The sequence below is a fragment of the Rhea pennata genome, chromosome 1 (assembly GCF_028389875.1).
Source record: "Rhea pennata isolate bPtePen1 chromosome 1, bPtePen1.pri, whole genome shotgun sequence".
Classification (NCBI taxonomy): domain Eukaryota; kingdom Metazoa; phylum Chordata; class Aves; order Rheiformes; family Rheidae; genus Rhea; species Rhea pennata.
This window is the reverse complement of record NC_084663.1, coordinates 99,783,662-99,807,909: the sequence shown is the minus strand read 5'-3', so window position 1 is coordinate 99,807,909 and position 24,248 is coordinate 99,783,662. Positions and strand designations below refer to the sequence as shown.

The following is a 24,248-nucleotide window of genomic DNA, read 5'->3' as shown; positions in this document are numbered from 1 at the left end:
ATAAAAGCCACTCATTCAGATTGTAATAATTTATTGTCCTATTTGAATAATTATTTTAAAGTAGTGCTCTATACTAAATCATGAGCTTTCCTCGGGGTAAAACAGGCTAAAACAGCTGTTACAAAGAGTAACTGAATCATGATTATAATTACATCTAGCAAATAAACATTCTTTTTGGTTGCAGACACTAAAGCTGTTGGGGGATTTAAATAGTGCTAAATCTTAATTTCCATATAGAATTTTGATTCCTTTTGACTACATATTCCTTGATAGCCAAGTCATTAAAATAAAGTTTTAAGTCAGACCTTCCTGATTTAAAGCAAGCAATTATAGTTTATGCAGCAGTTTGTCTCTCTTTATCAATTCAGTTACATCCATATTACTCTGATTTCTTTTTGCATTAGTACTGTGTGCTGTTAAATGAAATGAGGAACACTCAATAGTCTTCTACTGGAAGTTTTGCTCCTTGGCATTACAGACAAGGCAATATATTATATGGCAGCAGTAGCCTGTGGACCAAATATGTCCCATGGTCACTCTCAAGCTTAGTTCATGAAGACTGCCAGTCCCAGCACGGGGTCATCTGGCCCAGGCCCAACAGTTTCTGTTCAGATTAAGACAGAGCATCACATGCTGGGACAAGTAGTCTCTTCAGGCTTCACCCCCATGGTTTCCATATGTTTTCAAATAAATCTCTCTGTCCTGCATTTTATAAGTTACTCTCTTGAGACACGCAAAATGATTAAAGGCCAGCCTCTCAGTTCATCTGTTTCTGGGATACAGCTATGTATGTATATGCATCTGTACATAGATAAATGTATGGGGAGAAGACAGAGAAAATATATGTCAAAACAAATGTGGGGAGAAAAAGGCCAGTTTTTCTTTTCAGACATCGAAAGGAACTTAAATGAACCAACACTGGACCCAGAGGCTTCAGGCATGCCAGAAGTTTGGTTCTATGAATACAGTAATTTATGCAAATTTCTAAAATTACAAGCAAAGAATATGACACTAGCAAATTGCTTCAGTATATTGCAAGCTGAAGCTCTAGCTATACACAGCTCTAGCTATAATGAAACTGTGGTCAAAGGGACTCTGTCAAATACAAATATAAAAGCAATAAACACAAAGGCTTCAGAATATCATAATTCTTCTGTAACAAGATATGTATGGGCAACTGGTGATATATTTTTGGAACTGATAATAAATGATTTTGAAAAAAGCCCTGATCTACAAATGTTTCATTAAATTCCTTAGAATTACTCAGTATAGATAAGGCTGGCAGAATTGTGCCCTGAATTACTATTACTAGTGCTGTAAAAACAAAAGTCTATACATAGTCATCCGCATTCCAAAGTAAATTTCAACTAGACCCAAGTTACATCCCACTCATATGTGGTTAGTGTAAATATTTGTGCTGGTGAAGCTCAGCTGCGGATAGATCTGTAAAAAGCTATTTTCAGATGGGATAGTTGCTAAAGAATCTCCTCAACTGTCTGTTTATTAAATTGATCATTTGAGAGTTGCATTCCACATAGTAGTAAAATATGTGGCCAAATGTTTCTGTCTTAATTGGATAATATATGCACCTATATCAGCATCGCACAAATGCTACCCACGTCACTGAAATGTTTACAAGTTTGTGCTCGTGTTAATTATAGAGACTAGCCAACTGCAGTCTCCCAGAATACCACCGGACTCGTATTATTAGCATTCCAACCTTTTCATAATTTAAACTACAATACAACACAAAGAGGTTCCGAAAAACCCGAGAGAGCAGAATATCTCTGAAGAGGAAGCTGGCTGAACTGCTGGATCATTTCTAACTTCGCAGACTAAATAATCTGTTTTGTAAGGTATTTCACAAAAACAACAGGAAATTTATTCACTAATTTATTGTAGTGCTTTCCTTAACTGCATGGAGATATGCTGCTACTTCAAAGGAATAATGTTTTGTTAAAAAGCCATGCAAATTCTTATCTGTCCAAGAATTTCTTACTGTTTGAAATGCTTGGCTTATTCCCATCAAATCAGTGGGAGCTTTGCAACTGATTTCAAGGAGAACAAGAGCAAGCCCTATATGCAGTCAGAGACTTGGCATGCAATATGTAAAGACAAAAACAATGTACTCCACCAGGCGACCATTCCCCCCTTCCCTGCCTTTAGAGAAGGTGAAAACAAGCTTCGCTGATGAGGAAAGCATTCCTCCTCATCTGGGCTGCTGCCTTTTTCAGCTGACAGCCTCCAACGTGCAATCATCTGTCTCAGTCACAGGTTCCACTGACTCCTACTGAGAACCAGCAATGACCATCAATCGTCAGGCAAAAGGCCACCAGCTGTTTGAGCAGAGAAAGCTGGCTTTTTCTTCCCACCCACTCCCTTTGACCAAAACAGGAACACAGTAGACAAGGATAAACTAGTAGCCTGTGCAAAGGTCTGTGGGCTCATCACAGTGTGGGAAGGTGAAGTAAGAAGTCATGTCAACAACAACAAAGAAAAGAAAAACCCAGTGCTTTGATGTTAGGAATAGCTGCTGATGCTGAAGGCAAGGCATGCTGCTTATATTGTAACAACTACACCTTCCTCCTGCCTTCTCCACGCATGGCCCCACTGCTCAGAAAAAAGTAGTCAGAGAGCCACTGGTCATTTCACTGGTTTCTCTTTAGTGGAGCTTCCCCTCCAGAATGAACAGGCCTTTGATTTCTCAGGAAACCTTTTACTGGAAGTTATGAATGTTTTCAATATTTTTAACGACTTTTTAAAGCCTTGCAAGCACACTCTTGATGATATGCCAGTGGGATTCTATAAAATATTTTATAGCTCTACAAATATCTCTTTTCATACAATTTGTTCTCAATTTCTATACAAAATCTCAGTTGTCATGCCTCTTAAAATGTTTTTAACATGACATAAAAGAAACTCTTAATAGTACCTTGTGTGAATGACAGCCTGTTGTATTCAAGAGTCTGCAGTATGCTACAGTCAAGTTCGACTGACTACAAATTTCTTCATAATTACAATAGGAAGGAAAGAAGATTATATTTTCTTCTTCACCAACTAGAAACTCTCTCAGATTTCTGAAGGACATGACCCTTATCCAAAAAGTATGTTTAAAAGTTGGTCTCTGAGACACTATGCAACATTGCGTTTTTTTGTTTGATTGGTTTGTTTTTAAATCAGGTCTTCCCGTAAACAACAGGCCAGACTTTCAACTTGCAGAAATAGCCCACAGAAAATTAACACAACACATAACTGAGCACCACAAAACAGGCTGCCATGCCCCCAAACAGATATACAATCTATAATAAAAGAGCAAAAGCCACAACTGCATCCAAATATAGAATCTCTGAGAGCTGAAGAGCATTTCTAAAGTCCTAGGTCACAGCAATAGCAAAGATTTTTTTGAAAGAAGCCCTATGTAATCCTCCGAAACCAGACATACCAGATGTATAAACCCATTTTCATGTGTGGCTGGGAAGGGGGTTCCAATGACAACCAACTTTGCCAGAGTGACATGGTGGAAAAAAAAACCTTCCCACCCCAAAACATTGAATCTAGCAAAAAAATTAACCTGCAGTGGGGAAAGAGAACATGGCATCCAAGGTACTTGAGAGAAACACTGATATTCCTGCAGTGTCCCCTAGCTACAGCTGATTGCTAGCCATGCCCAATCCAAAGCTTCAGAGGAAAATGAGTAACAACTCAAAAGTCTAACTACACATTTCAGCAGAAAAAAGTCCTTCTAGACTGTGGAATTCCTACACCATGAATTGAAAATAATATAAATAGGCTGCAAACAAACAATAATTTATGAAAAATAATCTGAAACAATATGCTTTCCCCCTCTCTTCTATCTTTTTGAGAAAGTTATAAGCTGAAACTGTTTTCTCTTGGGGATGGATCATTCTTACAACGCCATAAATGTAATCACAGACACATTTGCTTAATTTATACTAGTATACTAGAATATTTAACGTCATATTAAAAAAAGCAAACCATACTGTGGATGACTGTTTCAATGTGGTGGACATGCAATCTGTGGATCAGATGCTATCATGTAAGTGTGAGGTAACAGCTTGACTGCCATGGTTCCAAGACAGACAAGCAAGCCTCCTAACAGATGGATAACTGACAGGCTATAAGATAATCTCTAATTATAAAAGAATGTGGGATAATTGGCATGCCTGGGTTTAAGGTAGCAATTTAAAAAACATCAAACTGGCCCTAGAAACTATTGCACAGAAAAACAATGTACATCCAAAGAAGCCATTAATCCATGTTTGAACAAGCCCTGTGCTAAACAGTCTTGTGCTTGAACACCTGCTTTTATGATGGATTTGGGGGCTTATGTTTTTCAATTAAAAGAATAATATTTAACTTTTGGGAGGAGCAGCAGGGTCTACATGTTCAGGTAAGAGATTGAGAGTAAAAGAATAGCTTGCTATCACATTGCAAAAGTAAATCAGAAGTAAAATTGGAAATCTAATTGAGGAAAAATTAATGTAATTTATACTTGAATTACATTTTTGATTCACTATGGATTAGAATGGAACAATAGCACTGGTGCAGTGTATGGGCGAACAAGAACTAGCTTGGCCCTAAAACCTCTGTTATCTTCCTCCTCAAACCATGTCAGAGATTCACCCCAGCTGATATCCTCCTCCTTCTCACTTCAATAAAAAAGTGCTTAGAGAGGGCAGAACTGTGAAAAATTAGGACTTCTTCTTCCATAGTCCCCTGACACATACACCTCCTCCCAAGCCACAGAAGCTGTCTGCATACATGCATGGTATGAAGTAGTTCTTCTCAAGGGATGCAGATGATAAACTGTACCTCTGAATCATTCTTCAGCTCCATTGTCTTCCTTACAAAGGGAAACCATATGTATACGATCACTGGCAAGTGGTTAATCTCATGTCCCCCTGTTAGTACTCCACAGAGTAGGGTTAATAGTGCTTTCTCACTAGTCCACTGGATAGGAGGCTCTTTGAATCTCTATACCAGGAAAAAACAGTCCACTGATTTCAGCATAAGACGCAGACCTTCACCTTTGAAGTCATTTCCGTAATTTCTGAGAAACTGCCAGGTACTCAGCATTCTCAAAAACTCAGCAACTTAAGTAACAATAAGAAAACATTCTTAAAATTTTGGACAGGACATTAGAAGAAAAACAAAACCACCTTTTGTGCACCATCTTCTTCACAAGGGAAAGTCCGAGAGAAAAATGCTAGATCTTTTCTTGACTGCAACTTCATTTAGACAATGTTCATTGGGCTACAGATGTGATTCAGTTAACTACAGTTCAGGTAAGTTTTAAATATGTATTATTGCAGCACATTCATTCTTACAACTTCATTATCACTGTATGCAGCCTAGTTCCATGCAAGATCTACTTGAAGTACCTACCATATACCCAAATATAGATTTAAAACTATCACTTTTTTAAAAAAAGCAGTTATGCACAGAACAGAATTGCATGGAGATACTCACCATCCTGTAAAAACACCATTAAATCATATTCTTGTCTGAACTCAAGTAAGTATCCTTTCTCATGAGTCTCTTACTCTGTATACATATTTCAGAATTTTTGTGTGTGTGCTTTAAGAATACTAACTGCAGTATTTATGTTTCAATAAAGCAATTGTACAGGCATATTGTACTTACCACAGGAAGTTTTCCCCTCCACTCTTCTCTCTCCTCCTCTTCTCTTTCCTCCTTTGACCCTTTTAACAAAATGTGCTTAGCTCTTTTTCTTCCACCATCTGCTGTAGTCAGTGAAAAGATATGGAAGCCTATTTCCCTTATACAGTTAATTCCACCACTAGTTCATCCTCTCACACAGCGTAAGAAACAAGATGATTATTGCTTATTAAATGTAAGGCACAAGTAGTAATTATGCCTGTAATTCCATCCCATGTTAACAAATACACGGACATATGGGCTGTGCTGAACATGAGGCACCCCATCTTCACAGTCAAATCCAGCCTTAAAGTCAGTGAGGTTACACACTGTAAAAAGACAGCCTAATGAATGCTCTATTAATTCATGAAACACCAAGCTCTTTAGCCATGGTAAACTGAGACTTCTGAACTTTTTCTTCTGCCAGTATGTCCTGCTTCCTACCCACCCTATTTTTTTTTTCAAAATGAACACCAGCTTTACAGCTGAAATAGTGCTCTCATGTTCATAGTTAACACACCCTGACTTCACTTCAAGTCACAATTCCACAGCCCTGCTTTAGTTTTCCACATGACTCTTATGGGAGCAAAATCTGGAAATTCCTAGAACTTACTTGAAGAGCAGCTTGTTAAAATAACTGCTCGTACCTGCCACTTCAGTATTAGGATCACATTACCAAAAGAGAAAAAAAAATCCTCTTAAACCTCAGAGAATTCAAATTGTGTTGTAACCTAAAGAACACTACAGAAGCTGGAGATGCCCCTGTTTAATTGAACCTATGTAATATTTAATAATTTGCTTGCATTTTCTTGTTATAATGACTACATTATGCCATTCAATATGAAAGCAATGTAGCAATTCTTATTTATTATCCTATGGACTCTTAGAAATAATATAACATTAAAAATAGCTACAGAACACGTTCATAAATAAAAGAATTCTACATGTACATACTTAAATCTTAGAATTATCTCTATAGATATTAGAGGACTGTTCAAGTTAGGTCAAATCTTGTATAACTGAACTTTATGTGAGGTTGCAAAAACATCAAATAACAAGTTTGATGTCTGACTTTTAAATAATGTTAGCTAAACTTTATATCTTTTCTTACTTCAGCTGGGTAACAGATGACCTCTTCAGCATGTCTTACTGATTTAAAATATTCACCTCAGAGTTTTTTTTTTTAATTACCCCCAACAGAACAAGATGCTTTATTTTCTTCTCTACATAACATTGTGCCACATATTCCCATTATGTATCTTGTTGAAAACACACAAACAAAATGCATCCTTAAAGGCAAGTACACTGGTGGTGGGTAAGGCTAGTGGTGCTGGATTTGGTTGTTTATTGGCATTTTTTGGAGCTAAGACCTGGCTACTTATGAGTAATTTCTTCTGTTAATCTCCTCTCATTAAAAATCTGAGGCAAACCAAAGAGAAAAGAGAGCATTTATAATTTTGCCCAAAAATACTTCTTGTGCAAAAAGGTTCCTTCAAACTGAAGAACAAATGACTTCTTTCTAAGATTTTGAACTCCTGATGACAACCCTACTCCTACACCTGGACTGACCACCACTGCCTATAGGCTGAACATAGTAAATGACGAACTTAATGAAGTTTCACTTAACTCGTGCTCAATTTAATAGAATTTAAGTAGGTGCATAAAGGCCACGTTACTTAACTGAATGTTTAAATACTCTGCTTACATAGTTAAATATTTTTTCTAATCAACAGCCCATCTCTGCCACTTAATCATCATTATCAATAAATGAAAATATTATTTTAAAGTAACTACAAAAGAAGTAGGTTGGAAATACCAGTGGCAAGTAGAAAAGCATTACTTCAACCAATATCCCTGAAGAGAACTGTCCTGTATCACTTCTGCAGTTATTCAGGGCTGGCATACTGTCAACTTTTACCATATGTTTTTTTTTTCCCTTGCTGAAAGTGAATTTTTTCTGTCAAAGAGCAGCTGTTCTAAATTATCACATCAGATTTTAACTTTACAGTAGACAACCACTGAACCCACAGATCCGTGACAGTGAAATACTTTGCCTCCTTGACCTACAAAGAATTTGTCCTTGTTTAAGTCTATTTCTGCTTTAGCACACCAGACCCACCAACTGTCAAGGTATCCATTGCAGACAGGTACCTAAAGCTGAAGCTATAAACAAATCCTAGGCAATGAACTTCTCCTGGTTATTCCTGTAAAGTGTGTGAAGTCTAAGTTATTAAAGATCAAACTACGCTATCAAGAAAAAAAGTCAACAAATGCAACTTCAAATGCAAAGAAAATGAGACATTATGAATGCAACTGTTGTTACTCAGTTTTTAATCCAAAGCAACAGTTAATTCTGATACTTCCTCTGCAGTCATAAATGTTTCAATATAGGCTGATATCAATTACTGGTTATTCTGGTGTCTGCCAACAGCATGTTTTGACAACACCCTGTGCTTCATGCTGAGGAGCAGCAGCCATGTATATGATTCTTCTCTTCTCATACTCATCTCTCAAGATGGTTCTTACTTTGAGAGCATTTTCATCCAACATTAGCAAAACTTACAGTTCTCACTACAATTGCTCTCTATTAAAGTCTAGCAGCAGATGTCAGTTGTAATGCAAACCCCTATTAGCCTTTTCAGTTCCACTTTGCAACTAAAAAGGGATTGTCAAATAATGTTACACACAGGCACAAGTGGCAAAGAAACCGACGGAAGAAAACGTGTGTTCACTGAATTCACACTGACAATACAATCTTTGTGTAACTCTGAACTAAGCCTATATTCAAAGTCATCAAAGATAGTACAAGCAAAAACATGTTCAGGGTGATTCTATTAATTTAATTTTTAATCTTCTGAAAGCCTCCAAAGAAGCAAAGCCATTAAAAGGAAAAGGTTAAGGAAATGCCAGCAAGATCCCTTAAGATTCTCTGTGATAGACACTCGTAAGATATTTGCAGTAAAATATTGTACAAAAATCCAAGAGTAGTGGTTTTGAGCATACAAGAACCACAAAAATCAGGAACAAAATTTCCATGTTAAAAACAGGATGTAAACTTCTTACACATACTTGTTAAATTGTGGGGAGTGTGGATCTATACTGAGTATATTCTACTGCTTTTTGTTGTTGTTGTTGTTGTTGTTGTTGTTTTGCTTTAAAAGCAGGTGAGGGGGACAAGGAAGGAAACACCAAAAGAGCATACTGTGGAATGAATTCTCAGGCACAGCAAGTACCATCTCTGTGCTGGTAAGAGATCATGCTAGAATAAACATACAGTGCAACTCTAGTGTTAAGTTGTATTTTGAGAGTCATTTGCACTTCTGCAAATGATTCATTTTCTGAGCAGCCATTTCCATTTCTCTGCTACTTCCAAATACATTCTGAAAATCCAATTCTGAATTACCTAATCATGTAATATATTGACACTGCAGTATTAAATTACTTGGGGAAAAATACTAGGTTTTTTAAAGCATACTAATATTAGGCTCCCATTTAGTCTCTTAACATGAAAAAAAATAATAGAAACACTTGTACTCGTGCTTGTTTACATATTCCTATCACAATTTACAAGGAATTCAGTAAACACTCTTCTCAAATAACCAGAGAGCACTGAAATAATACTCCTTTGCTGACTTGGGAATCTGTATAGTATCAAATCAATAAATTTCTCTTTTCTATTAATTTCAGAAAGTTTCTTTGTAATTTTGCTTGTTCCTAGGACATGTGATAAATCTGTTAAAAAAAACCTACAGTGTTATGCCCAAGTAATTTAGCCTTAAAATTTTTCATTTTGAATCTCTGCTTACAATGTACAAACCAGAATATTTTCCAAACTTGTAACAGTTTGGAACATGATATTGGCTGCAATGTTTCGAAATAATTCAGTGTAGCATAATTCTGCTCCTGTGAAAATCATCTATTGCTAGGATAACTTTCATAAGAGTTAAATAAATTCTAAGCACTAAGTTAAATCTTCTATTGTTTGCTCTGTTTATGTCCTTACAGAATCTGAACCAAATGAAAACAATGAATATTTTAAAAATAAAGTGATTCATAATTTATAGCTGCTGTCATTTTAGTTTACTAGCTTGGAAGATAAAGATTCCCCTTTAAAAAAAAATCACTATCACTTCCTTTTTAAAATCCAAAGCATAATTCAAATGTAAGGAAAAAAATACACCTCAAACCTCTGCTGTGGAGAAAAAAAAAAAAAAAAAAAGTGAATTCACAGCTTTTTGAGATTTCATGTAAAAGGTACCCCTCTTCATAGTTTTATTATTATATAATCTTCACATGACCAGCTCCTACATTTTATTAAACATAAGTTTCCTATATAGAGCCTAATAGTTACAATCACACACTTCAGAAGTATAAACAACCTGTTTTAAGTCACTCAGCTATTGTCAACGGAAAAAGTTATTGTCTCACAGTTGCAGCAAGCACATGTGATTTTGTTGTTTTCATTTGCACAAAGTCAAATACTTCCTCACAGAACCTTTTTCACTTTGTACATAAATAGTTACCTTTAACTATTGATATAAGGTAAAAATTACTTATGCAGAGACCAAATGATTAATTAGATCAAAGAGAAAAAAGAAATGGAGTGGTATGTTTTTCATCACGAGGATCAATGTTGCCGTACCCATTCTTACCTGAAATGCAATATTTGCTCTACTAAAAGAATTAAGCAGTGAATGAGATGGTTCTGATTTAACAGCCACAGATGGCATTCTTTTCATATTTCCAGGAACTGAGAGAGAAATATGATTTAGGATATCCTTACTATATAACTTAAGAGTTGACTATTTTAGAGCTAGTGTAAACTTTGTGAAGTCATTTTTGCAATAACCAGTGGATGAACTTTTAGCTCTCCCACCCTCACCACCTACTCCCTTTTCCATTCAATCCTTATGATTAATTAGTAAGAATTACATACATAGGGAAGGATTGTTGGATGAAATCATTTTTTCTTCTGGTTTTGTTATAGAAAATGTGTCAGTCACTTGTGGTTAAAACTTAAAATTTTATTACACATTATTAAACAAGAATTTCACAACAGAAGATCCTTAAAAAAAATAAGCCCTAATCAATTTGAACAGTGAAATGCAGAGAAAACCATGACAGTAATTCAGTCTTACTCAATTCCAGCAACTAAAATTTTAGACTACACCTTGAAATGCCAGCATGTAGAGAACATAATTCTGTGCTTAGCAAATCATTCTTTTTCACCAATCACTGGCCCACCAATTTAATTTTCCATTTGACAGCTGGAGAGAGAAAGCCTTTTTTGGTCTAAAGGTTCACCTCTTAGAAGCCTTCAAAAGCACATTCACACTCACTTGTATTCCCGTACGGATGTAGAACTTCCCACTGTACATTTGCTAATTAAGTAAATCATCCTGTAAAATATCATGCTCCATGTCGAGCTAAGCTTTCTGAAGTGCGTGAAATAAACCAACAACAAAATAGACGCTTTTGGGATGGAAGAATTTATTAGTCTGACGCTGCCAGTGCAGGATTCCCTCTATCATCTGGTTACTGCATTTTTTAAAAACATCTTCAGAAATGAGGCTTCCATTATTTCTCCCAGGAGTTTTCCAGAATATTACACAACTAGCAGTAAAGACAATCTTCTAGCATTTGTCCTACACTTTCCCTTTTATTTTGATAATACTATCCCAGCTAACCAACCTTCACATCAAGAAGCCTATCTCCTCCCTGCATATTTCAAAACAAAACTGTGCCTAGCTTCTCTATGTATAAATCACTCACTAGGCAGGTGATGTGAATGCTCCTTCACTTTTATTGATCTCTGGGCTTTTCAAAAACATTATGCCCCTCTATAAATTCCTGGTGTACTTGCAACTTAAATACTGCATTGCAGGCTTCATCACCTTCTTCATAAAAATCACATTGTTTACTTTGAACATGTACAGAGACCAGGACAGCCAGGTGGTACAGATCAGTTAGTTTGTCCTCCATCAAGGACAAATACAGAGAGCGCACTAAGAGACAAGGAGAATTTGGAAAAGAAATACTAGATGTGAGACAGATCTAGAAAATTATTAATGCAGAAGATGAAAAAATTGAACTTTTTTATTTTCTTACTATATAAGGATAAGAAGAATCTTTTCAAATTGATTTAAAACATAAGATTCAAACACAGCAAAAAAATTTTTTCACATGAAACAATATTAAGTTACAACATTTACTGCTACGAAAACTTAAAATATACTAAAAATACGAATGAGTTCCAAAAAGGAGGATGCAAATTAACAGGTGACAGGTAACTGTTGCCAATTATATATAAACTTACTTACAAGATGCATCTTAAGTCAGAAAGTTGATTTTTGGAAGCTGACAGACATGCCCAGTAAAGCAGCCCTTTATACAGTTCCTTACATTCTTTACTTAAGGATTTACTTTTAAGTCACTGTCAGAGAAAGAATATTAAGTCAGATAAACTTTTGATTTGATCCACTCTGGCTGTTTTATGGGGAACAAATGGGAAAGCTGAATTGTCCTTGTTGACAGAGGAAGAGGGTGAAAAATGCCAAAAAGCATTAGGTTTAGGGTGCAGTTCCAACCAGCTTGTTTCCTTAATATAAGCAAGTTAGAAAGTGGTAATTCTGAGAGATAGAATCACAGAATTGGTAAGGTTGGAAGGGACCTCTGGAGATCATCTAGTCCAACCCTCAAATGAGTGGCCCATACAGGGATTGAACTCACAACCTTGGCATTACGGGCACCACGCTCTAACCAACTGAGCTAAACCTAACCCTCAAATAAAGGGAAGGGGGGCAGGAGCAGCACAAGCAAGGGGCTGAGGAGCAGAAAGAGCCACAACCACCGCCGGCCAGTGACTTGGAGAACAGCACTGTGGGGAGTGCTGGCAGAAGAGTCCAAAGTGAGAGCCCTCCACCACTCCAGGAGAGGGACTATGGGGACAACGGCCTTAGCAGAGGATGGTTTCAATCTATCAACCTCTGGGTAATGGACCCATCACACTTTCGCTGTGCCACTCTGCTTCCCCGCCAAAAAAGTACAGTGATGTACATGGTGTACATCACCTCTAGCTTAACCACACCAGCATCTGAACTATTAATCTGTATCACAGAATCAAAGAATGGGTAAGGTTGGAAGGGACCTCTGGAGATCATCTAGTCACTATAAACATGTAGTTTGGACAAGATGGCATGAAGCCATAATTTACAAAAGATACTGTGATGAAGAATCCCCTTTCAATCGTGAAGTATTACACTAAGATTAAACGGACAGGATCACTATGGTGCATGTTCTAATAGTACATATTTCCCAGTAAGCTTATTTTAGTTAACATATACTGTATCTAGTTATATTTTTTCTTATATATATATATAGATATAGATATATAAGTTAATAACAAAAGAAAAGAGGCAGAAAACAACAGCCTTACAGCCTTATGGACATGTTCCCCAGCACGGTATCTTACCTTGCCTACTGTTCAACGTGTTTCTGACATGTTCTGACATGTCGGAGTTGTAATTAGCGTAATTACTCCCTAGGACTTTGCTGGAACTAAATTTAATTATTTTGTTAAAGCAAATTAACTCAGTTTGCTGAAACATATTCTCCTCTATAAGCTTCATTTGTGACTATTTAATGGCAAAACTCATAGTTAACAAAATAACTTACTGAATATGTGTTATAAAAATCAAGTAAAGGAACTTATGAAAGAACTGAGATACACATATGAACATTACACCAACAGAAAAGAGAAAGGATTAATTTATTAAATTCATTTTCAAATATTTCTTGTAACAACTGTACTGAAATAACTAGGCAAGTAGGAAGAAAGAAGCTGCCTATAAATACTTGAAAGCATAAAGAAATTTTGTAAATGCAAGACACAAGAAGAGTAGAAAAAGTGGAATGTAAAATTAAAAATCAAAATTAGTAGAAAGAATAGCAGTATGAGCTTTCTAAACATTAGACTAATCAGTCTGTAAAATACTTTCATATGGTAAACAGGAAAAGCCATCTAACTAGTGATAGTTTGGTTGGACTAGACAAAACAGTAAGAAAATAGGAAATTGTTCTGTAGTTTCAGAGACTGGACAATGACACTTAAGATAGCCATAACAATTTCTTCTTATACGTGAAGAACTTCCCATACTTTACAATATGGTATAAGAGATGTGCAACATATTTCTTTCAACTCAATTTGTCTAAGGAAATTTTAGAGAATCGTAACAGAGAGACAAAATGAAACAGTTAATCTTTCTTCAAGTTAGTCTATAGTCAGAGAAAAGCTCTAGGAAATTCAAGATCAAAACACTCAGCAAATCCATGCTAAGAAAATCAACTTTGCAAACACATCACTGCAGCGTACATTTGTACTAAATACCTCCGCTGCTGCGATTCCTCCATAATTTGAGTAGGACTCAAATACTGCAAAACTTGTATACTCTTGATTTAAGCTTATTCAGGCAATGGAATGACCTATAAAGCTACTCCCTGCAAAACACTAGAGTCTTCGCTTCTGCGAAAACTTAAGTCTTCGCTAGATCAGAGCTTAAATCTTCGGTAGTTAACCTGAAGCAAATTATGAAGACCAAAATTCCTCAAGGTGAGGAATATACTCATAACAACGAGGACAAGGAAGGTCACAGCAAAACGGGTCCTTGTTTATTTAACTGACTGACATTCAGGCAGCATACCGTTGTACTCATACAACCAAAACCAGTACAACAACCTTCCGAAGACTTACGATGCTGAGCGAACCCAGCAGTCCAATCTTGGCTTTTCAGAAAATAGATGCAAACATAGCTATGCTTGTATTGTACCTGTAACAAAAATGGTCAGAGCCTTCCTTATGTTTTCTTTTCCTCGTTATGCAGAAAAAGGGAAGTGAGTTTGGAACCACACATGCAGGAATAGCACAAACTATGTTATCTGAGGGCAGGACCGAGCCTTAGTATTTTTCCCTCGTACCAAGAGAAGCTGTTCTCAGAGAAATTTAAATAGACTGACATTATACCATTAGGGTCTTTCATTTAAATCATCAATTAGCTCCCGCCGATGCAAAATGACACTGTATCTGAAAACAGGTACTATGTGGAGCAGGAGGGGAGAAAAAAAAAAAAGTCTGAACATAGGATGAATAGCAACAAACACCGGAGTTACTAAAAACTTCCAACTACTGAAAAGGCAAGAATTTTTATTTGTTATTACTTTTTCAAACTTCAACTGAAGAACAAATTTATTCTCAGTTATGCCAATCATTCCAGTCTGTGCCCAAAACACCACCCTAGAATTTCTTCAAACTCTACAGTGCTGACTCTACTATCTTTTTCTGACAGACAAACGAAAAACCAACACTCAAACCCTAAAAGAGAGCGAGCACAAGAGGAGGAGGGAAGAAAAATGAAGAACAAAGGAGCAGCCCTGAGCTTGAGGTCAAAACTACCTCTAGGAGTGTATGAGAAAAACTAGCTCTTTTTCTGGGCCTTCTAAGTCCTGCTGAGTTACTGATGCCAACAACTATGAGGTTTTGGATTACAGCTTTTACAGTGACAATTCAATCACACCACACTGAAAATATTTGATAAATACGGCTCCCAGTAAAAGTTAGTTAGACATTATATGTTAAATCAGAATAAACCAGAAAGATCTGTCACTGTTGTTAATAGTTTCATCATACATCACTCCCTTGATCAACAGATGGAGTTGAAGTCAAAAACTGAATGCAGAGAAAAGCTAGGATGATTTTATGTCCTCATAGTATGCTCTCAAATACGCTTATGCACGTACGTACACTTACCCCTAACCTCTGCTGAACTAAGTAGGAAATGCCTTGCCTATCCAAGCATCTGAGAATCTGTTTTTAATAAAATGCTCAACTTTTGTTTGCTCAGTTTTATTCAGACACTATCTGGAGTAGCTGTCTTATTGTGCTCAAGTGTAACTGAAATACTAAACCACCAGCTTTCAACCATTTAACAGGACACAGGCTCCATAATTAGCAAGTGATTAGAAGAATATCACCAGTATCTTAGCATTTTGAAGTGTAGCTATAGGAATCCCTATGCAAAGCGTTTCTGAACAATAAAATAACCTCTCCTGCTTTCAGCATCTAACAGAACAACTTTTTGTTTTTCTTCCTAGTATCTGTAGCTAACTGCAGAAAAGCATCAGAGGCTGATCTCCTTGGTTCATTCATTTTGTGGGAAAAAACAATTTAAAATGCACTTAAAAGCAACAACCAAATAAACACATTCTTACCTCTTTCTTCCCAACTCCTCCCTTGCATAGTCCAAGAAAAAGTCACCTTAATTAGAGCAACACGTTTCACAACTACCTGGCTATACTACTCTGGCTCAGGGGCTCCAAGTAGCACGCAAGGACTCATGTTTTACATGAAGACTGCTGTAGTACCAATGAAAAGGAACAGGCTCTCTCAGCCAGTTGCAGAATAGTAAGATTGTTACCAACTTTTAAATTTCTGTTTTTGTGCAAATGCACAGGAACACACATGCACACAACCCCACACAAACTACAGTGTATCTCAAATACTACTCCTTCTAACACTGGTATTTCCAGGGTTTTATTTATTTGTTTATTTATTTTAACAAAAGGCCCTTCAACCCCACCAGCACTTTCAGTCACTCTGTGTAAAGAGACCAAAGATTCAATTAGCACAAAAATCCAAAATGTACTTACGTAAAAAGCACAATACAGATCCTCATCATTTTGCTTAATACTGATGTTGGATAAATATAATATGTGTTTTTCATATAAATTTCTTAGTGTTTAAAAGACCTGTTTCTGGAAAATGTCAACATTTCAGGTGGAGTCTGCTGCTCCCGGGAGCATTTACATAACCGCAGTTTGTAGAAACCACAAGTTCATAGAAAATGATTTTGAGTCACATACATTAGCAATTCAGCAAAATGCAATTTCAAATTTCAATATTTACTTTCCAAACATATCTGCATTTAGGGACTGAAACAAATGCTACCTGTTTTATCTGACCAATCCCAACTAATCCCAACACAGCTCAGTAGCAAGTATTAAGTACCTACACATCAAGCCACAAAGTTAAAAAAATGCACATAAAATTTCAACTATTTTGACATAAACAATCCATTTGAGAAACATGCAGTCTACTGAAAGGAAATTCAGGAGCAGTAAGAGAGACCAGATTCACTACACATTATATTAACCAAAAATCAATTGTTCAACCTTACCAGATATTTTAAAAATGAAATTACATTATTTACATATAGCAAATAAACCCCATTTCATGGCAATTTTATGATCTAATTTATTTCTCTCACAAATTTGTGAAAAACTAACATGGCACAATACACAGAGTAGGGACACAAAGTGAAACCCCTGTTAATAATCGAACTGTGAACATGAAGTGCATTGTTACCTTGGCACGCAAAGCCTCTTTCTTCATAGCCAGCATTACACAAGCACTTCCCTATGGGCACTAGCCATTCTCCTTCTGTACTGCAATACATCTTGGGCGGCTCTTCCTCCTTGGAATGATTGACACAAGAACCTCGCACTTCCACTAGTGACTGGGAGTCCATGGGTACCGTATCAGGAAACATGGCAAGGTTCTTTACAGTGAAAGGGCACTTTTTGAAGTACACTCGCACTGAGACTAAGGCAACGCATGCACCTACATCTTGGAAAGCCAAGTAAAAGCCTTTCCGGTTGACAGGCCCCACCTCACGGACTTCCGTATTCAGCTTGAGAATTCGGTCCCCAAGATCCATTTGGGTGAAGCTCTCATCAGCCGCAATGGTGTCAATTTTTGTAAACTGATGCTCTCTGAACTTTACCAAATGGTCATCGTCAGATTCCATGTAATACAGATTAAAGGTCTCTTTGCAAGTGCCCAAAACTAGAGGAATACTATTACAGTCCCTCAAGGTAAACTTGAGCTCCACATATATCTTCTGAGCTGAATTGCGTGGAATCCAGTTTGTTCTCAGCCAATTGTTTTGACTATGGTCCATAACATTGCACACCTGGTAAGTTCTGATTGGAGTATAATGCTCATCAACACCACTAATCTCTTCCCACTGGAGAGGGAAAGAAAGAGAGAGAAAAAAAAACAGAAATATTTTAAGATTAGCAATCATACCAACAAAAATTACTTTAAGAGACAAAAGCTGTGAAAAAAAACCAAATCAAAAGCAATCAAAAATGGTCTGATCTCACACTGAAGAACACCACTGTAAGGTGGACACTAAAGTCTGGCTGAACTTGCAGTTGTCTTTTTCTATTTAAACATACGAATATCTTAAATGAATACAGAATTCACTATTAAGAATTCAGTATTTATCAATTTACCTCAAGATGGCATAAAAGAGATGCTGCAGTCATTCTGTATTATTAAAAACTGCAAGATATATACAGTGCTGTCTTTTTTATCATGATCCCTACATGTCTCTATTACAAGCACCCTCACCTCAAACATAAATGATGTCTCACTTGGACAAAAACATATTTTCACCATCAGAATCTACTTGCAGTTCAAAGATTAAACAAGATTTAAAATGTTGCCAAAAAAAGGTCCACTGCCAATATTCCATACAGTCACAATAAAATGTTACAACTTTAAATTTATTCGAGGCATGACAGTTGATTTTGTTTGGGATATATGCCCTCAGAACAAAGTCAACCTTAACCCCTTTTCCAGAGCTATTAAAAATTACCACCTATTTCCCTTAATTACTTTGGTTACTCAGTTCCTCTGAATACTGTATTGATTAAGGCACTACTATTGTTTTTGAAAAATACACTATCATTTATTGTGGATATATTTTCTAACAAACTTACTTGACTAAGACAGAGAAGAAATGTGTTTCCCACTTGTGAACTACTCGTGGACAAATTCTGATTTCTGAAATCACACTCACTGGACAGCAATATTTGCCGATCACATAGGGAGGGGAACTCTGTTGGGGTATTTTACTCATAATCACTTACCATACGCAATCAGGTGACTTAGGACATCTTTTTTTGGCTTTCTCCCTGAATCAATGACTGACTCCCCCACCTTATGTTTTTAAAATAATTAAGAATAATGAACAAATTGCGAAGAATTATAAATAAAAAATAATGAACAAATCGCAAAGAATTATAAATAGATATATTTCTGTGGTATGTCATTAGAGGCATTCCAATGTTTCTGAGGAGTATATGGATTGAGGAATTGTGCCCTGTCATCCTTGGGCATTTCCCTAATACAGTTCAGAGTACTGTGCTCCTCTGAACATGATGTGCTAGTGATCGTATCCTGTGGCTCTGTCCGCTACTTCAGGCTTCCTCTGATCTCTACAGAAAGTAGGGAAGGTAGCTTTCCAGAAGCTTTGTTATAGTGGATATATCAAATGCATCCTTATGTTCTAATTTACAGAGGGCTTGTCCAGCCTTGGTAGTGCTTTATATAGATTATTCTCATCTTGGACAATCTAAGCATGCGACTAGAGCAACCATTCCCCCAATCATAGGGCAGACAGACATACATACTACTGTTTCTACTTAGTAACAAGGACAAACTGAACTTGGCAAATATGTGCTTGAACCCCGAATATTTAACACTGTTATTTCATTAAAGTATTACAAAAGTTTTAACACAGTACCAGCATCACCAAAATGCATCTAGAATATTACTACATTCACCATGTGCCAGTTCTTCAACTCTTCTCTATGCAAAAAAGGTGGCTGTTCTATATGCCAAATTTTATAGTACAAAATGAGGAGCTCTTCCATCAGAGACTTTTAAAACATGTAATTAAAATCATTACCTGACCATATCTGTTATAGAATCACAGCATCATGAATGCTTAAAGGGACCTCTGGAGATCATCTAGTCCACCCCCTAGCTCAACAAGGCAACTGGAATACGTTGCCCAGAACAGTGTAAATTCCTGCTTTACAGAAAAAGAAACTGAGGTGCAGAAGCATTAACAGATTTTATAGTTCCCTGACTTTGCCAGACATATATTCCCTAGGAAATAAATAAACAAATAAATAAAAAGGTGGCCACATCAGAATAAAATCTAAGACTACTCAGTCCCAACCCACTGAATTGGGGAAATTTTGATATGACTAAGAGCTGGTCTGCACAATGCAACTCTCCAGGTACCATTGATGATGCAGTTTTCAATTAGGTTATTAAACCAGTACATAAAACCAGTATAAATATTCTTCTCTTAGTTTAAGCGAAGTTTATTTCAGTTCACTTCAAGGATCTGACTATATACAAATTTTATCTCTTCCTGACTATTTCAGCAGAGTTAAAACTGCAGTCTTTACACGTGTGTACAGCTGTCAAAATGCTGCAGCAAGCCAGAATATGCTGTATTACCACAGACACACAGCTAGCACAACAAGGACTTCCTGAGTGAAAGCTACTTCACCAGTGCTCACAGCACAGCCCCTCACAAGAGCAAGATCTTGTCTGCAGGAGGGGCAGCAGCTCCTAGCTCCCAGCCTCTGCTGAGTTCCCAAAACTCAGTGGAAGACTCGCCCCTGACTGGGATCAGCCTGCCCTTCAGACTGCTGCAATTGCCTCCCATGAAGCTGGGTATACTCATTTAACTACTCCTATCACCTGCACCATTCAAAAACTCAGTTACAAAGTTCAATTGGTTCAGCTACTCCCTATAAAAAGTTAAACAGAAATAAACCATTTGAACTAACATAAAGACTACCTATGTATGCACGATGTTTTGATGGGGTGAGATTAAAACCAGCTTTAAATTAGCCAGTTTTTGTGTCCAGTCAGGTACAGTTAATCCTCTTAATCTTCAATTCTTTGAATTTAACCAGAAAGAAATGAACTTTTTAAAGATGAATTAGAAATCTCTTTTGAAGCTAGGTAAGATTATGAACAGAATATGACAGACACTTAAATCAGTTCCCACCGATTTATAAATGATCTATTTATTATCTCTTCCATAGAATTCCTAATCGTTTCACCATATTTTACATTTCCAGAGGGAAGCAGAAATCAAAATCAGGAACTATTATGTTCTTCACCTAAAGCATGCAACAAGCAATTATCATTTCCTTAATTTGTAATGAAGACCAAGCTGCTTGGAAACTATTCTAGATTGCCATCTCAGCCCACTTGAATAAACCACAAAACTTTGAGCCTATCATTTAATGCTGAAATACATGGAAATGAGAAAAAATTAGCATCAAAAACTATCTAAGATAATATAAACATATGAGCAAAACCCGGATATGCCAGAAAAAAAAAAAAAAAAAAAAGGAAAAGAAAGATTAAAAAAAAAGAGCCAAAAGAAAAGTCCAAAATTTCTATTTTGTAATTAAAGTCCACCTTTACTTCTTGGAGTACAGAAAGACAAGATCAACATCCTGAGCGTGCAGGAACCTGGACAGCTAGGACTTCAACGGGTCAAAAGGAAAACAAAACAGAATATACCAGAGGAATATGCAAAAAGATGAAGGAGAAGCTGTCACAAGGAGACAAAAAGACCATAGAGTCTACTGAGTTCAAGGAGTTAGAAGAGATCTAGGAACGGTTAGTTGAGCAAGAAGGGAAGAACTGACACTAGATAATTTCAAATAAGAGAGATGCTGGTGGGAGTCAGACTGAGAACTTGGCAATGATTAGTTGATATGACGGCAGAACAACTGTATAAGAGATCTGCACTCATACCACTTAAAATCAGACACTGGTGGGACCCACACCCAATCACTGTCTCAGCTGCATGCATAAACAATCAAGAACAAGCCTGCTTTTCCAATATAGGTATTCTAAATATATACACACTTGAGTAAATCTGGCCCATGGTGCATTACACTTAGAATGTGTCCCTCTTGGCATTTCCTTCAGATCACTAGTAACACAGATCAGATGCTTACTTATTAATCCTGAGTAAATCCTGAGTTATTTATGAGTCCTGAGCAAGTTTAAACTGGGAATTAAGAGACAGTTTCTAAATACTACAGGAATGAAGCTCCAAGATCATCTTCCAAATAGACTCATAGAGACAATAAACCCAAATTACTTTATGAAAGATGCTTATAAAATTGTCATAGATTTTATGATCGCATGATCCTGCAGCTGGAAATTGAAGGTTGTGATATGACCCTCTGGGTGTTGGATTTGTTGCTAATGTCAAGAAGGAAGAATGGGAGCTGCGATCACATTTCCGAATTCACTTTATCACACAATACTTAAATTCCATGCCTTCGGGCATCTTCAGCATTTTCGATACATCTAAGAGGGATGTCAAAGCACCATTCCCTTGCAAATGTGTAATTTGGCTTTTGGAAAGTGGTCTTTCCTTTGCTTTGAATTCTTTTAACCTTCTTTGGAAGCTATTAACAGCAGGAATTTTACATTACTTTCAGTGGTACAGAAAAAACTTTCTGAGGCACCCAGTCAGAGGGTCTAACACGTGCACCCAGGTTATACCAGCCGACAAAGTTGTGCACAAAGGAATTTTCCAGCTCTGGAGAGACTGCTGGACTCTTGGGATTGCTGTTTTCCATTTTCTTTATAGAACAGCTGTAGCCCATTTCCTAGGATGTCATGAGCAGTCTCACTAACAAGTTCCTTGCTAACATGGGAATCTAGGATAGAACTAAAGATAACCACTCATTTCACCCTTTCTGTGGCATATTTTAATTTTTGTGGCTTTTTATCCTTTACATCAAAAATCTTAAGTTTGTTAAGAAATCAAAGGTTACTTTGTGATTCACAATACACAGAAAGGGCCCATGGAGAACGAACCTTTTGGGTGGCCTTGTGGTCTCATATGCAAATGCCCAATTCCAATAAACTAAGCAAGTTGCATCTTTCAGTCTTGCACTGCTATACATGTCTATAAAACTACTGGAGTTCGATTTTTTTTTTTTTTTTGAATACAAGCAGAAAACTCCCCGAGTCTCCTTCAACAATCCTAGGCTACCGGTCTCCTAGTCCTTATTTATATGTTTATTTACAGCTGTAAACTAGTCTATTAGTCTATTAGTATTTATTTACAATTTTATTTTCTATTAAGAAGTTGGGCCTGTCCTACTTGTCACCATTTCAGATCATATCCAACTGTCCTTAAATATAAAATTAATAATTCTGATAGCATCTACGTAGAACATACCTTAAACTATATAATCATTGTGCATTCGAGAACACAAGGTGGGAATATATCATTGAGGAAAAAAAAATAGACGAATTCACTTAGAAACCTCATGAAAACTTCTTCATGTGCTAGCATATCCCAAACTCGCTGAACACCCTAGTCAAATCATTGCTTATTTCTACACTAACAAAAAAGTATGATACTCTTCTTGTCAGGGTAACTGCTTTTCACTACCTGTGCGGTCTTCACACAAGCCTCTGCAGAATCATCATGTAAGTCCTACATGAAAACAATGTTTGCTGTAATACTGACAGCTGACCCTCCTCTCATTTACGGTGTTTTAATATTCAGTAAGATTTTCCAGCCAGCAGAAAACTGTCACCTTTATTACACCTTGCTGAGCAATAGCAGAAAAGCGTATGCATTTCTGTGTACGTACAAGCTTTCTGCCCTCTGCTATTTATACAACCAATTCCCTTTCCAAGGGAAGGCTCGCTGCGACGGGCCTTGCACGTTCAGACAGGCAGCGCGCACAGCTCACACTTTGCACTCGCACCGTGACAGTCAGCTGACAATGCTCCTCCCCCCCCCCCCCCCCCCGCCCCCGCTCTGCCAGGCAATTGCATTAGAAGAGGTGAAGAAACAAGCTGCACCACGCGCGACAGCACTAACGAAGCCTGCTTTCCTATGGATTTATGCCTCAGGCTTGGTCCTCCATAAGGGCTCCAATGTCCGATAAAGCAATTTTTTTTAAAAAAAGGCCTCTTCCATATTGGCAGCAGAGCATTAATAGGGTGTCTTGCCCCTCTCTCATTACTTATTTTCATAAATCTTGTAGGATCTTTGGAGATCTCTACTCTTCTGTGAAACTTTGTTAAAATTTACTTTTGAGTTCAAAAGCTATTAAATGGGAAGGACTCTTTTTTTCGTATACACACGCACGCACATACTTGTCAGTGTCATTTCTGTTTCTGTCAGAGATTATGCTAAAAAGGCAGCAACGCCTTCACATACGGGACATGCATAGTGCTTAGAATGTAATATTAGTACAGGCACTGCATGTATTTCTATTTAGTTTTTAATAGGGCAAAAAAAAAATGTATTCTCAAGCAACAGTCAAAGCATTCTGGTATTACAAGGTTAAAGTTAAGCCTATGAGGGTCTCATGTACCACTTGGAAAGTGCTGAAATCTTCAACAGCTAGATTATACAAATCCAATTCCTGTAAATATTGAGATCATTGATCAGCAAGCATGATACATCACACTATATCATAATAATATCACTTAGAATTAGTGTTTTCCTCTGTAATTTCATGTAGAATTAGTATTTTTATACAAAAAAAAGTTACAGTTGGCAGTTCTGTAGAACTTAAAACTTGTGCAAGAAGGATACACGATGACAACTTCTATTCCATTGGTAATCTAAATTTCCATCAAAGCAAAATAT

General features: G+C 36.9%; 1 protein-coding gene across 3 annotated transcripts in view; it reads right to left on the bottom strand.

Moving 5' to 3' along the window:
- EPHA3 (EPH receptor A3) overlaps nucleotides 1-24,248 on the bottom strand; it is a 225,822-nt gene that overhangs the window by 128,699 nt on the left and 72,875 nt on the right. For all 3 annotated transcript variants that reach the window (XM_062596958.1, XM_062596976.1, XM_062596967.1), the window contains exon 3: nucleotides 17,096-17,756. In XM_062596958.1, coding sequence (XP_062452942.1) covers nucleotides 17,096-17,756 — 661 coding nt within the window. The remainder of the gene's footprint in view (nucleotides 1-17,095; nucleotides 17,757-24,248) is intronic.